Consider the following 15,335-nt stretch of genomic DNA (forward strand, 5'->3'; position numbering starts at 1 on the left):
ACAATAACTTTTCGTTGAATAGTTCAATTTTTTCGGCAATCAAATGCTTCTTGGTAAGTACATGCAATATGTATTATCAACAATTCTATTATACTTCTGGTAATGAATACAAAGATAAGAAAAAAGAGATCTCTCGATTAAATAATGTGCGTTGCCGCATTAACAATACAAAGGCAACATCGTTCGTATGATCCACACGTGGTTATGATCACAAAATCGAACTTCATTCAGCAAGGAAGACCAGCGTGTCGATAGGGGGGGCGCTTATCGGGGGTTACCTAAGTAAGGTGGAGCTTCGCATAATCCGATATGTGCAGAATTCCGTGCTCCGCGGACGCGACGTGCAAGCTGGAGCCGCACGCGCGTGGATTGATCTTGGAATTATGCAGCTCGGCTATTTGAGTGCTGCACGCGGCCGCTGGATCGCCACTAGATTCTAAACTTCCTACCCAGAATTCATTCCCTGCAGAAAGGATATTACTGCCTTGAAGGTGTTACTAAAGATATATATCAAAGTTTCCCTTTATAAGTAACGCTGGATTATTGAATAAGGTATTGAAATTCATGTCGGCGTTAATATTAAATAAATGAACACTTAGATAAATAAATAATAAAATAACGTTCAAACCTGGTAATGTATTTCCATCCCAAGCGTAAGTTACAACGAGAAGTTTACTCGCGTCGTTGGCTCGGTACAGTCTGCTGTGCGGTTCTCTCAGAGCAAAATGTATCTTTATATCTAAAAATAATATCATTGTTGTACAAGTTGTGAGGATATTTGTATTTTCACTTATTGTCCACTAACCACCCAGATAATCGCCGTTTCCCGCGCCGCCGCATTTCTGTTGTCGGAAATAAGCGAACATGATGTCCGAAACGTATTTGAGCTTCTTGTTCATCTTCCTAATAGCGATTTCGAATGTTTTCAGGAAATAGACTTCCTGATTCTCAATTATTTTCCAGACACCTGGTCAAGTGTCAATAAATTAGCCGTTAATCTTTAATTGATGAATAATTAAAAAGAAGAGTATAAGGAGTGATTTCAATAATATTTAAGTTTAATCATCTTAGCAATGAAAGCTTCGCACTAACCGAGGCCGAAGCCAACCACGTGCAAGAAAGCGGTTGTGTTTTGTTTTTCGGCGCGGCTGTTCGCTTCGAGCAGTATTATTTCTACCGAGAGCAGCATTCTCTTCATGTAATTCTCGATATCGAAGATCATCTGATTGCCTAAAGATACATATCGCCTGTTCTCTTTTGACTTCATGCGTTTCGTGGTTTCATCGTAGAGCGGATGATAATTCTCGCCATAAAATTTGGCCCATAAAACACGCATCCCACGTTTTTCGTCGAATGTGCCATCCATCGCGGATCCGTACCTATTTTGCATAGATTGATTCTTTGAAAAAAATTTTCATTTGTATACTGCAAAAGTGCAAAAAGAGAGGCGTTATATTATAACGTAGCTTAATTCCGTTATTATTCCATCATTATTCCATCACGCTATAAATTAAAAAAGCATTTACATATTATTAATATCTCTATTATTATTAATACAAAGAATTTTTTAAAATTAAATATAGGTATACTAAGGCATCCAATCAAATTTCTTTTCGAATATGTGTCGCTCAACAAATTTACATTATACATACATAATTTGTTAATATTTATTGCGGAGATTTACTGCTTAGTGCTTACCCGTTATCCATGTTGTTCTGTTGCGGCGAGACGACGATGTCCTGATACTCCATAAATCGGGGCCTCTCAAATCTATGATAACATATCAAGCGACACCCGTAGTACAAATTTAATGATAGAACATAACACCAAAATTTCGACCAATTCTAGAATCTATAAAAACGAGTGATACTAAAAATAAAAACGTGTATTTTATTAAAGGTGGCTAGTGTATTTATAGTAATTTTTACGTTTTTTTTAAATCGCAAATATTTTTGCGGCTATAGATAGTCGCACGGAAAAGAGATAAAAATAGAACACGCATTTGCAGACGCGACGTTACGGAGTTTGCACGTATAAAAATATTCCTGAAGAAGGCAAGGGTTAAATAAATGCATAGAACCTTGTGCCTATGACACCCATAATAACCCCTCTGGGTTGGACGGCGTCTGGGTCACTGCTCACGATACCTCTATTATTTCGCGAGCCGTCGTTTATGAACTCCGTATGAGATGACACCACCATCATTGCCGACAATTTGATCTCGTCGTAGCTCAAGCATTTCGCTAGGACCTATTCATCAGATTTTGAAATTAAATTCATCAGATTAAAAAAAATTCCACAATATCACCTTCTCCCACATATCACTTTATTAAAGTATTGCGACAGCGAAGGTGATATATGGAAGAAGGTAATATATGAAGAAGGTAATATTATGAAACTTTATCTTGTTTTTAACATCCTATAAACTTCCAATATCGGTAAATATATGTAACGTTACATTAATACGTAGGCAATAGCCTATAATAAGTAAAAAAATAAGAATAAAGGTATAAGATATAAGAATTTTTAATAAAAATATTATTTATGAGAAAATTGCAAAAACTACTTTCAAGTGTGTTTTTTTCTGATTATATGTAGCTACTTCTGTAATGGTAAAAAGAGAAGAATTATATGTTTATTTTTGTTCATTCAGCATCTTTATTTAGTCAATGTTTCAGTATTATTTGTACCAAAACGTACAAAAAATTTAAAATTTGAAAATAAACTACCATTTAAATTATTATACATATTTTTCTACACTGAATGTTTTATTACCTTATTTATTTTTATTTAATATTAAAATTGTTATTAAATTATTATTTAATTGTTAGTTATTTTTTTTATGAAATTAATTATTTTTATCGCTGAATTAAGACGGCATCATGTACTTACCAATGGTTCCTTCTCATGATCGGTACCGACACTCTCCCATCCATCAAAGCCGCTCTTGTTATCGAGTAATTTCCATTGATCGTTGGGACCGCAGAAGGAGGCTGCCCTCTTATCCAGCAGGCGATGGATAAATTGGACGAGGCCCATGTCCGCATACATGACTTTTTCAACAGGGCTACCGTACAATCGCTTATGTTTCAGCCATCGGGCAATCAAAGGCAACATCGCTTCGTGAATCAGCGGATATACCGAATTTGCGTTTAACTGAAAGTTGTCATCGCAGAATAGATCATGAAATGTGTAAATTAGTTGAAATTATTAAACTTTATAAAAAATATGAAGAAATATCTCAGACTTGAGTACAGAATTGTGATCTTTAAGATATACAGAATGAGCACTAGAAAATGGATAAATTTTTGCAATCAAATTTTCAAACCATTTCTCTTAAATATTTTTTAAACATTCAAGAAAATTATTAAAATAAAAATATTATTAATATATTATTTAATTAAGCGTCTGTCCTTTTTGTTTATATGTACTAAATGCTTGATTAAATAATTTGCTAGGGTTTACGCAAACCTCGATGGTATCCGAACTGATTCCCCTGTACTTCAATGCGGCGCATCTTACGGTGTTAATTGGGAATTTCACGGGAAACGCATTGCTTCGTCTGATTAGTTCCGCCACGCTGGTCGGTGGCGGCACGGAGACGTTGAGACACTTCTTCAGCAACTCCTTTGTGTCGTCGTCGAAGGGCACGCCGTGGGGCGAGCCGAGCGTATTCTCCCATGAGATCTCCGGCGGGTCTCTCGCTAGCATTTGCTGACGCGCTTCGTTCGCAGCTCGATTATTCTGCGGAAGGACGTGAAGTTATGTGCTAAGTGATTCCCGAAATGCGGAAACGCCACTGATGCCCGTTCTAGACTGAAGGATGATCCTACTCTCGGCTCATCCTCCTTTCTATAGTGTATATACGTGACATAAACTATATAGATTTTTACCCGTCTATACACTACTACTCGGATGAGCCGAGAGTAGGATCATCCTCCAGTCTAGAACGGGCATGATGCTAAAACTTTCAATCAAATTTACGAATTCAATGAGGAAAAAAAAAAACACTAGTTTGGAGTTGAACAGAAGCACCAATTCCCAGTAAAAAAAAGTTACATAGTAAACATACGTTATGCTTCTCCTTGAAGAGTTATTGCAAAAAAATTTTTTGTGTATCATGCTTCTCGTTTCGTGTTGCATTATTACTTGCGGAAATAACGATATACCTAACGCAAAAATAAATAAGAAAGTAGTTACATATATACATACATATTCAAAAACTTTTGCTAAAAAAGTACAAGCGAGTAATTTGTCTATTGACAATTGACATTGCGACGATAACTTCAATAACTTCGCGGCTCGCGCACGTACGGACTTACCGTCACCGATGAAGCAAAGGGCTACGAAATCGATCCTAAGAAAAATTTTGCAAAACAGTGAATCGCCGTTCTATTAATATAACCCCCCCGCTGATTACAGCAAGGACGTCGATCGCTTTGACACTTGAGCATGAAATCCGTTAAATAGCGTAAAATGTATCTGTTCATCCTAGCGAGCGGCTTGACGTTCATTCTCTTCGTGGGCGCGAGCGCATGTATACACACATGAATATACACATGTAACACGCATGCACATGCATTGGTGCCCGTGGTAGCTCTACAGTTTACTTCATTTTTCTATTTACCGATTTTGCCACTTGAGTGATAGGGGTGAACGAAGAGAATTCAGACTATTTTGCATTGTAAAACAATTTCAATGTTGTTCCTCTCACTAGCAATTGTTATAATTTTTATACAAAGAACATGACAATGTTATATGTGTATATACTGTGTGTAATCAGTTATTCTAACATATTTAAATATAATCTACGTTTTCTGTCGTTTAATTTGTTGCATAATTTTACACAAATATATGCATAATAATGAAATCTATTATCTATTTAAAAAAAGTATTTTTATTACTTTAATTATTTAATAAATTTAAAAAATGTATAACAATTAAATCATAAGTAACATATTCAAATGTCACTTTAATCGATTGACAATTATACGAATGACAGAATTTAAAAAAAAAAGTAAATATCTTACCAACGCTGCAACGTCATTAAAAATGTAAATATGCTTTTTAAATAGACATTTAAACAAACATTAAAAAATTGCAATTTTGAGTTAAAAAGTTAATCATTATTATATTTTCATATAACAATTTTTTGTTCAGATACGTAATATAAAACATTAGTTTAATTATAGTTTACCAAAAAATAAAAACAAAAATTATTAAAAATTATATACATATCTATAAGGTGCATTAAAAATATATTAAAAATAGTAAATAAACAACAACCAAAAAAAAACAAATAAAATAATACATAATATAATAAGATACAATAAAGTGCAAAATTATTTTTCATAGTCAAGAATACAAACTTTGTATTATAAGTAAATAAAAGCAATAAATTTACCTATCTATAATTTTTATATGTTGATGTCCCTTTGCGATACAATTATTATTAAAAAGAAAAAATAATATTAAACAGAGATGAAGTCGTAAGCGTCGCACGATTAGTATGCGCGTAGACGATTGACTATAATCGCGGTATGTTCGTTTCTATATAATTATGTTATTGAAAAAAAATGACTCACCTTACGGACGCAGCAGGCAAACAGTGACATGTCCGAAGTTTATGTATTGCAATTAATTACAACAAATCCTATTTTTTTATTTTATATCCGCTATAAGGCGCAATTCCACACTGTATTTCTATTAAAAATTTCGAAAATACATGTATGTAAATACACAAATTAAGCGATTATACACATAACCGGAAAGGAAGTCAACGAATCGAACTTGTTTGATGCAATTGGTTGCGATTTGGCGCAATAGCAACTACGAATGTCGTGCAGGGTGTCGCGGTTTTTCACCCTGAAACGGCCACGACGGTGAACACACGTAACATCTTCTACATGTAATATTCTCGCACTAAATGACACATCTAACAAGAGAGACACTCTAGTCTGCCGCTCTTTAGACGCACATGCGCGTCCGCGGCATGCCGCGGCGTGGTGCACGCGCAGATCCGCGGATCTCATTATTTCGCGAATTCTTTCGTGAAAAAAATTCGGAGGAAACTGAAAAAGAAGTAAGCTACTTTCGTTGCCGAAGTACTGTCAAACTAGATTCTCTTAGCAGATTCTTTAGATCTTTGCTTGGCAGATCTGTCCGATTTCTGCTGTCGATTTCTTCCAATATTTATATGTTCTATGTGGGGGTGCCATAACAGGAAAGCATATTGGAGAACGCATTTGGTATCAATCTGATCTGACAATATGTTGATTTAATTTTCTCTCCATGGCAACTGATGCGATAATCTTTTGCTATCTGAGGTAGTAATAATTTTGCAAATTGTATTTTTCTGCGTCTTTAAAATAATTTTTTTTTCGCATGTTTGAATACTTAGAATAAGAAAGTGGAGATTAAAATCTACGTTTCCTGACAAAATCTATATGTACAATGTGAAAGCGTCCGACATAAGATTTTATGTATAATGATACATTTTTATAATAAATACTTTAATAGTAAAGTGACATAAAACGTAACATAAAATCTATAGCATATCTACTTTTGAGGTCTTAAACTTAAGAGCTCTGAAACATTCCAGTCGATTGATTAAAATAAGCCACCTCGTATATACATATGTTACGCGGTAAACACGCGTATGCACGTCCATGCATTCGCGCCCGTGGGTGTTAATGTGTGTATTGTGTATATATACGATTATTAAAATAACTCGGGAAAATTGTTCTCTTACTTTCGTGACGCCAATTTTGTTAAACACCTTGCGCATGTAGCTGCTACGCAGTAGCTAACTTAACTGGTGACTAGAGAACAGGAAAATAAGTTCGTATCACTTCGGGTTGGCATAAGTTCGTATCGATTCGACTCGGCACGGCGCAGGACCGTAACCAAAACATTTAACGTTCGAAATAAATATCTGAGACTTTAGCATTAACTGAAAATAAAATATTTCAAAATTTAAATATGTAAAAATATATACATATATATAATCACATTTATAAACAAATACATATATATCACATTTTTCAAATAATTTTGTCGTTGCTTTGGCAATATTGTCTGTGGAACGCGTTCTTCAGAGCCCACTGTCTTAATACACCCTTGATGATTAGTTATCTGTTTATTTTTTATTGAGTTATTTGGAACGTATCTGTACCCAGATAGCACAGTTAATCTTTATGAATTCATAAAGATCAGATTCAGATCTTTTTGAATTCATAAAGATCAGCTGTGCTATCTGGGTATATAATAATTTATAATTTTTTGCACTTTTTTCAATTTTTACGATTCAACAACTGCAAAAGTTGAAAATATATAAAGATCTTTTATAATTCCGCTTTTTTATATTAATTGTTAAAAGAATTCACTATATATAATTTAAATAATAAAAATTTACTTTTGTGTGATACAAAAAAATAAATAATCCATTTGTATAATTTGTTATTGATAAATTTAATAATAAATAAATGAATAAAAACGTAAAATACTGAGAAGTTAGGAATTGTGTAAATAGTCGACCTCTGTAGAACATCGCAAGAACTGCGAGCTCGAGAAGCAAACGGTAATTTCATTGTAAAAAGATAAATAAAAAAATTACAATAATAATTTTTTCCTTTTTCGCCAGTAAATATTAAAAAATAATCCAAAATTTAACCGACACAACTGGCCAAAGTTATACTCCTTTATATAGACGGTTTATATAGACGCTTTTAATTATAAATTTGACAAAAGTATGGATTTAAGAGATAAGTTTAATGTACATGTATAAGAGATTTATAATAAACGTGCGGTATGACGTCCGCGTCGATCGTCATCATATATTAAAATAAACAGTGGTAAAAAACAATCCATGTATTTTAAAAGGCTGCTATAAACAATTTTTCACGATATAGTAATTAAAAAATAAAATAAAAGTTTCCAAATCAGGCGTCTGGTAATTTAGTGAGTACGTTGATAAGGAGTTGATAAAGTAATCTCTAAACCGCGTTACGCGCGGGGTAAGCGGTTCTTGGAACGCAACACAAATCGACGAGCTGGTTTTATCAATTTACGTCGGTTTTATCAATTACGTCGGTAAAAGTAAATCGCATAAATAAAACTTGTACAAAGTGTACAGGATATTTTCTACTCGTCTCGTTAAGCGCATTAGCAAATTCTTTTCGTGGCATCCCAATCGCGTTAAAGAGTCTCATTAAGCCGTTCAATCTTTATCGCGAGCGCTTAAATCTCCCGGTTTTAAATTAAAAAGCGTTAAGAAAGGCTTAACCATTTTAAAGTTGAGCTTTATCTCGCGTCACGCTGATAAAGAAAATTAAGAAACAAATATTACACACACCTAAATATTTTCATGACGCTAATATAAGACTTCATTAATTCATCAAGATTACCAGATAAAATCCTAGCTAAAGCAATTGTTGCACATAAGTCATTGATGTGAGATAATTTTGTAAAGTAAATTCTCTCTCTTGCTGCACATATGCTCATGCACATATTTGTAGGCGACACTTTGGGCATAAGATATTAAATTAATCTTAATCATTATTTTGAAAAAAAACTGTGACACCTATTTCGATAAATGTTAAAGTAATAACGAAAAGAATGAATATATTGCACAATTTTATTTTATATCTATAGACTTCAATATTAAAGTCAAACGTTAAAAGTATTTTGATGCGTAATAAGAAAAGGAACTGAAATAGGGATTATAAAAAAAAAAAAAATGAAAAAGAAACCAAGATGTTACTAATTTATCATATTCACTTGGCGCAAACCTTCTAATATCGTTGTTTTTGTAATAGAAAATACAAACGGAATACATTTAATACGAATTACACTTGCCGCTTAATTTTACCTTTTTTTTTGGAAAAGATAAGTTTTATATGGATCGGGTATTAACTAAGTAAGATGGAGCTTCGCATAATCCAATATGTGTAGGATTCCATGCTCCGCGGATGCGATGTGCAAGCTGGCACCGCACGCGCGTGGATTGATCTTGGAATTATGCAGCTCGGCTATTTGAGTGCTGCACGCGGCCGCTGGATCGCCACTAGTGTCTAGGCTTCCTTTCCAGAATTCATTCCCTGCAGAAAGGATATCATTGTCTTGAAGGTGTTAATAAAGATATATCAAAAAAGTTTCTCCTTATAAATGATGCTGGATTATTGAATAAGGTATTGAAATTCATGTCAGCGTATGAACATTTAGATAGATAAACAATAAAATGAATAACGTTCAAACCTGGTAATGTATTTCCATCCCAAGCATAAGTTACAACGAGGAGTTTATTCGCGTCGGCTTCAAACAGTCTACTGTGTGGTGCTCTCCGAGCAAAATGTATCTTTATATCTAAAAGTAATATTATTAATGTACAAATTGTTAAGGATATTTGTATTTTCATTTATTATCCACTAACCACCCAGATAATCGCCGTTTCCTGCGCTGCCGCATTTCTGATGCCCGAAATAAGCGAACATGATATCAGAAACGTATTTAAGCTTCTCGTTCATCTTCCTGATAGCGATTTCGAATGTTTTCAGGAAGTAGACTTCCTGATTCTGAAGTTTTTTCCAGACACCTGGTAATCGTTATTTAATTAAATATGAATAATTAAGAAGAAACGTATGAGAAATAATTTCGATAATTTATTACAACATTTAAATCATCTTAGCAATGAACGCTTCGCACTAACCGAGTCCAAAACCAACCACGTGCAAGAAAGCGGTTGTGTTTTGTTTCTCGGCGCGGCTGTTCGCCTCGAGTAGTATTATTTCTGCCGAGAGCAAAGTTCTCTTCATGTAATTCTCAATATCGAAGATATTCTGACAGCCTGAAGATATATATCGCTTGTTCTCTTTTGACCTCATGCGCGTCGTGACTTCTTCGTAGAGCGGATGATAATCCTCGCCATAAAATTTGGCCCATAAAACACGCATCCCACGTTTTTCTTCGAGTGTGCCATCCATCGCGGATCCGTACCTATTTCATAGATTGGCTCTTTCAAAAAACTCGTATTTGCATATTGCCAAAAAAGAAATCTTATATTATAACGTAGCTTAATTCCATTATTATTCCATGATTATTTCATTTTAAAGCTAAAGAAACATGCAACAAATTTTGCAGAAGTAATGAGCACATCTTATTAATGTCTTTATTATTATATTAATAGAAAGGATTTGAAAAATTAAATATACGACTACGGCAACCAGTGCAATTGAATTTCTTTTCAAATATGTCACTCAACTTTACATGTTAATACATAATTATTGCGGAAAGTTACCCGTTATCGATATTGTTTTGTTCTGGCGTGATGACAATGTCCTGATACTCCATAAATCTGGGCCTCTGGAATCTTACATAACAGATTAAGTGGCACAAATTTAATGATGAAACTTGGTAGCAAATTTTCGACAAATTCTAAAGTCCATAAAGGAGAATGGTACTAAAAATAAAAAGTGTATTTTATTAAAAATGGCTAGTGTATTTATAATAATTTTAACGGTTTTTCTCAACCGCGAACATTTTTGCGGCTATAAATAACTGTATGCAAAAGAGATCGATAAAAATAGAACACGTATCTGCAAATACGTGCGAATTCCATGACACTTGGCGCTATCTTTTTACCTTTTACCTTTTACCTTTTTACCGTTTTTAAAAAGGTTTCTTACGGCATGTTATAGGTACATAGTCACGGTGGCGTTTCGTCAACGTTCTACGCGACTTCGTTGCGCGTGAACTAAGGCAAGACGCTACCGCATCTTTTGATTCTTAAAAAAGGCGGGATTAAATAAATGTATAGAACCTTGAGCCTACGACACCTATAATGACCCCTCTGGGTTGGACGACGTCTGGGTCACTGCTCACGATACCTTTGTTATTTCGCGAGCCGTCGTTTATGAACTCCGTATGAGAAGACATCACCATCATTGCCGACAATTTGATCTCGTCGTAGCTCAAGCATTTCGCTAGGACCTATTCATCAGATTTTAAAAACGTTTATTAGGGCATTGCAACACATCGAAGGTGATATACGAGAGAAGGTAATATTATCAAACTTATAACTATAACTATAACTTATTCTTATAACTATTTTTCTTATAGATTAAATGTTATTATTACCTTATTTATTTTTATTTAATTGCTGTTATTAAAATTATTATTCAATTATTATTTAATTATTAGTTATTTTTTTATAAAATTAATTATTTAATTAGGTCGGCATTACGTACTTACCAATGGTTCCTCCTCATGATCGGTACCGACACTCTCCCATCCATCGAAGCCGGTCTTATTATCAAGTAATTTCCATCGATCTTTGGGACCGCAGAAGGTGGCTGCCCTCTTATCCAGCAGGCGATGGATAAATTGGACAAGGCCCATGTCCGCATACATGGCTTTCTCAACAGGACTACCATATAATCGCTTATGTTTCAGCCATCGAGCAATTAAGGGCAACATCGCTTCGTGTATTAGCGGATACACCGAATTTGCGTTTAACTGAAAGATGTCAAAGATCATCAAATGTGTAAATTAGCTAAAATGATTAAACCTCATTAAAAAAAATAAAGAAATATCTCAGACTTCAGTACTTGAGTATAGAATTCCGATCTTTAAGTTACACAAAATGAGCACTAGAAAACTAGATAAGTATATTGACAATCAAATTTTCAAACAATTTCTTTTAATTATTTATTAAATTTAATTTAAGAAAATGATCAAAATAGAAATATTATTTAATTAAGCGTATGTCCCTTTTGTCTATATTGTACTAATCACTCGATCAAGTAACTTGCTAGATTTACGCAAACCTCGATAGTATCCGCGCTGATTCCCCTGTCCTTCAAGGTAGCGCATCTTACGGTGTTAATTGGGAACTTCACAGGGAACTCATTGCTTCGTCTGATTAGCTCCTCCACGCCGATCGGTGGCGGCACGGAGACATCGAGGCACTTCCTGAGCAATTCTTTTGTATCGTCGTCGAAGGGCACGCCGTGAGGCGAGCCCAACGTGTTCTCCCATGAAATATCCGGCGGATCTTCCATTTGCTGATTTGATTCACCTGCACCTTGTTTGCTCTGCGAAAAACGCGAAGATATGCGAAGTTACAATATGTATAAAAGCACCATTGATGCTTTCAATGGAATTTACGAATTCGACGAGAAAAACACTAGTTTTTTCTAAGAAATGGATTGGTTTATTTCCTTATGCACATGTATATATGAACCGATCAATTTTAATTCTTATGCTTATGTTTATGCGCTATGCAAGTTTGTAAGAGAACGCTGGTTGGCCGCTCTTTAAATACACATGCGCGCCCGTGACGTGTTGCAGTTCCGTGAATTTCATTATTTCACACATTCTTTCGTGAAAGAACCGAAAAGACCGAAAAAGAAGTAAGCTATTTTTGTTGCCAAAGTATTGTCAAACTCGATTCTTTTAGCTGATTCTTTAGATCCGGGTGCCAGGATGCCACAATAGGGAAACATATCGGAGAATGCAGTTGCACGTATTGTGTAACTTTCCTTCAAACTGATGCAATAATTTTTTGCTATCTGAGTTAGTAAGGATTTTGTAAAGTATCTTTAAAATAATATTTTTGCTTAGATACTTTAGAGTATGTAAGAAAGTGGAGATTAAAGGCGTTTTTCGACAAAATTTATACAATGTAAAAGCTTCCGATATAAGATTTTGTGTATGATCAATAATAAGTACAAATACTTTTAATAGTAAAACGATATAAAAAGTGACAAAAAATATAGCACATTATAAATCAAAGTGCTTTTGGATTCATATTTATATCTTTCTTTAGATTTGAGATAATTACAAAGTTACACATCATAAATATATGCGTATGCATTCGCGCACGCGTGTATGTGTATATACGATTATAAAAATAACTCTGGAAAATGTTATCCTCTTACTTTCGTGACGCCAATTTTATCGAATATCCTGCGCATGTTGTCGCAACGCAGTGTCCAACTGGTGATTGGAGATTCTCCAGTCACCGCTTTCCCGTGAAGAACAGAAAATTGAGTTCGTATAAGTTCGTAGCGATTCGGCTCGATATAGGACCGTGACTGAAACATTTGGTATTCGAAAGAAATATCTTACTTCACCATTAACTGAAAATAAATCACAAAATTTAAATATACGGAACAATATATGTATATAATTAATTACATTTATGAATAAATATACATATACATCACATTTTTGAATCAATTTCGTTCTTGCTTTGGCAATGTTGTCTGTGGAACGCGTTTCTTAAAGCCCACTGACTTAATACGCCTTTGACGATTAGTCATCTGCTTATTTTCCATTGAAATGAGTCATTTATTCGGAAGTTATCTGTAATGATTTATAGCTGTGTTCCGCACTTTTTTCAATTTTTATAATTCAACAATTGCAAAAATTGAAAATATTTTCATAAAGATCTTTTAATTCCGCTTTTTTAAAAAATTAAATGTTAAATATTTTAATATAAAACACATAATTCAAATAATAAAAATGTACCTTTGTGCAATATAAAATATAAATAATCCATTTGCATAATTATAAATGAATGAATAAAAACACATTGTCTGCATTCGTTTAATCACATTGGGAGTTATTGGGAATAAGCAAACGCAGGCAAAATGTTTCAGGAAGTTGGGAATTGCGTAAATAGTCGACCTCTGTGGAACATCGCAAGAACTGTGCGCTCGAGAAGCAAACGGTAATTTCATTGTGCAAAGATAAGTAAAAAAATTTACGGATAATAATAAAATAAAATAATAAATCTATAATTTTTTTTGCATAAAAAACTGTCAATCAAAAATCGTTTAAAAATCATATTTTTAAAACAATTTTACAGATTTAAGAATTTGATACATACACTACTGTTCAAAAATTTGGAAACACTACCTTCTTAAGAAAAATAACAGTAATGCCAATACTTCTAAATAAAACGTCATATATGAAAAACTTTACTGCGTGTTGCAACTATTAAACACAGTATTATTTGTTTCTATATAAATCATTTTCCAAGGAAAAATTTTATTTAAAGAATTTTATTAGCACCACTGTTGTTTTTTTTTTGGAAGGTAGAGCTTCCAAACTTTTGAACAGTAGTGTATATAAAGCAACAATGAGCAAATAATATTACACAAAATTAATTGTCACAAAATCGATAAAATGAGTGGAGATTTATAATAAACGTGATTTATAATGACGTCAACGTAGATCATCATACATTATAATATACAGTAGCAGAAAACAATCTATGCATCTCAAAAAGCTGCTTATGGACATATCTTTCACGATACAGTAATTAAAAAATAAGATAAAAGTTTCTAAATCTAACGTTTGCTAATTCAGTGACGAAGGGTTGATAAAGTAATCTTTAACCGCGTTACGCGGATAAGCGGTACATCTTGGAACGCAACACTAACCGGCGGGGAACCGGTTTTATCAATTTACATCGTTCGGTAAAAGTAAACCGCATACCTGCACAAAGTGCACAGGATATTCTCTAATCGTATCTAGTTAAGCGTATGAGCAATTTCTCTTCGTGGCATCCCAATCGCGTTTAAAGAGTCTCATTAAGCCGCGCGATTTTTTTCGCGCGCGTTTAAATCTCTCGGTCTCGAATTAATATGTGTTAAGAAAGGCTTAGCCATTTTAAAGTTCAGCTTTATCTCGGGTCACACTGATAAAGAAAATTAAGAATCAAATATTATGCACGTAATACTTTCATGACGCTGATATACGACTTCATTTACGATAGAGACGTAAAGCGTGCACTAACGCAAGTATAATCTGCGAAATATGCAAATTATGCTCGTCAGAGATGATCGTAGTGTACGTAAATCGTAAAGTAATAGAAAAGAATATTAAAAATTATCAATTATTTAATTTTGCAAATATCATTAAGAACACTTAAGAGAAAAACCAATTTGTATCTGAATATTCTGATAATATTTCAAGAAATCGTTTATCGTTCGATACCGTTTAAGTTTTTTCTTTTTTTCCTTTTGTGGTCGACAATGAGACATTGACAGTGTACGAGAGAGAGAGATAGAGAGAAAGGGAGAAAGAGAGAGAGAGAGAGAGAGAGAAAGAGAGAGAAAGACAAAAAAATATGTTGATAAAACTGAGATGAACGACGAATGGTGAACGTACGGTACGCCGCGTCGTACCGTTTTGGTGGCATAGTCGTTAGTCCCTCTCTCTTGTCATGACTCAGTGCCGGCTTAAAGCAGGTGTTTGCAACAAGACGTCGCGTCGCTGAAGTAAGACGTCATTGCAGAGAAAAACACTCGATAATTTTAATGTAAATTTAG

The 15,335-nt window shown here is 34.0% G+C and overlaps 2 protein-coding genes across 4 annotated transcripts; both read right to left on the minus strand.

Moving 5' to 3' along the window:
• Positions 1–8: 8 nt before the first annotated feature.
• Positions 9–6,875, minus strand: LOC139810445 (uncharacterized). Of its 3 annotated transcripts, none has more exons than XM_071773997.1 (9): positions 6,752–6,875; positions 3,472–3,744; positions 2,893–3,156; positions 2,081–2,250; positions 1,699–1,770; positions 1,093–1,379; positions 806–967; positions 629–739; positions 9–463 (listed from the first exon to the last, which is right to left on the minus strand). In XM_071773997.1, exons 1-9 carry the CDS (start codon positions 6,785–6,787, stop codon positions 279–281), a joined length of 1,560 nt encoding a protein of 519 aa, XP_071630098.1. In that variant the 5' UTR covers positions 6,788–6,875; the 3' UTR covers positions 9–278. The 3 variants fall into 3 exon arrangements, with proteins under 3 accessions (XP_071630098.1, XP_071630099.1, XP_071630100.1); XM_071773998.1 differs by lacking the exon at positions 6,752–6,875 and adding an exon at positions 5,586–6,723; XM_071773999.1 differs by lacking the exon at positions 6,752–6,875 and adding an exon at positions 4,073–4,834.
• A 1,878-nt stretch (positions 6,876–8,753) lies between these two features.
• On the minus strand, positions 8,754–13,115 carry LOC139810444 (uncharacterized). The gene is made up of 9 exons (XM_071773996.1): positions 12,936–13,115; positions 11,823–12,089; positions 11,248–11,511; positions 10,817–10,986; positions 10,295–10,366; positions 9,707–9,993; positions 9,431–9,592; positions 9,256–9,363; positions 8,754–9,098 (listed from the first exon to the last, which is right to left on the minus strand). The coding sequence occupies exons 1-9, from the start codon at positions 13,098–13,100 to the stop codon at positions 8,914–8,916; spliced, it is 1,680 nt and encodes a 559-aa protein (XP_071630097.1). The 5' UTR covers positions 13,101–13,115; the 3' UTR covers positions 8,754–8,913.
• Between the last annotated feature and the right edge of the window lie 2,220 nt (positions 13,116–15,335).

The sequence above is a fragment of the Temnothorax longispinosus genome, chromosome 3 (assembly GCF_030848805.1).
Source record: "Temnothorax longispinosus isolate EJ_2023e chromosome 3, Tlon_JGU_v1, whole genome shotgun sequence".
Classification (NCBI taxonomy): Eukaryota; Metazoa; Arthropoda; class Insecta; order Hymenoptera; family Formicidae; genus Temnothorax; species Temnothorax longispinosus.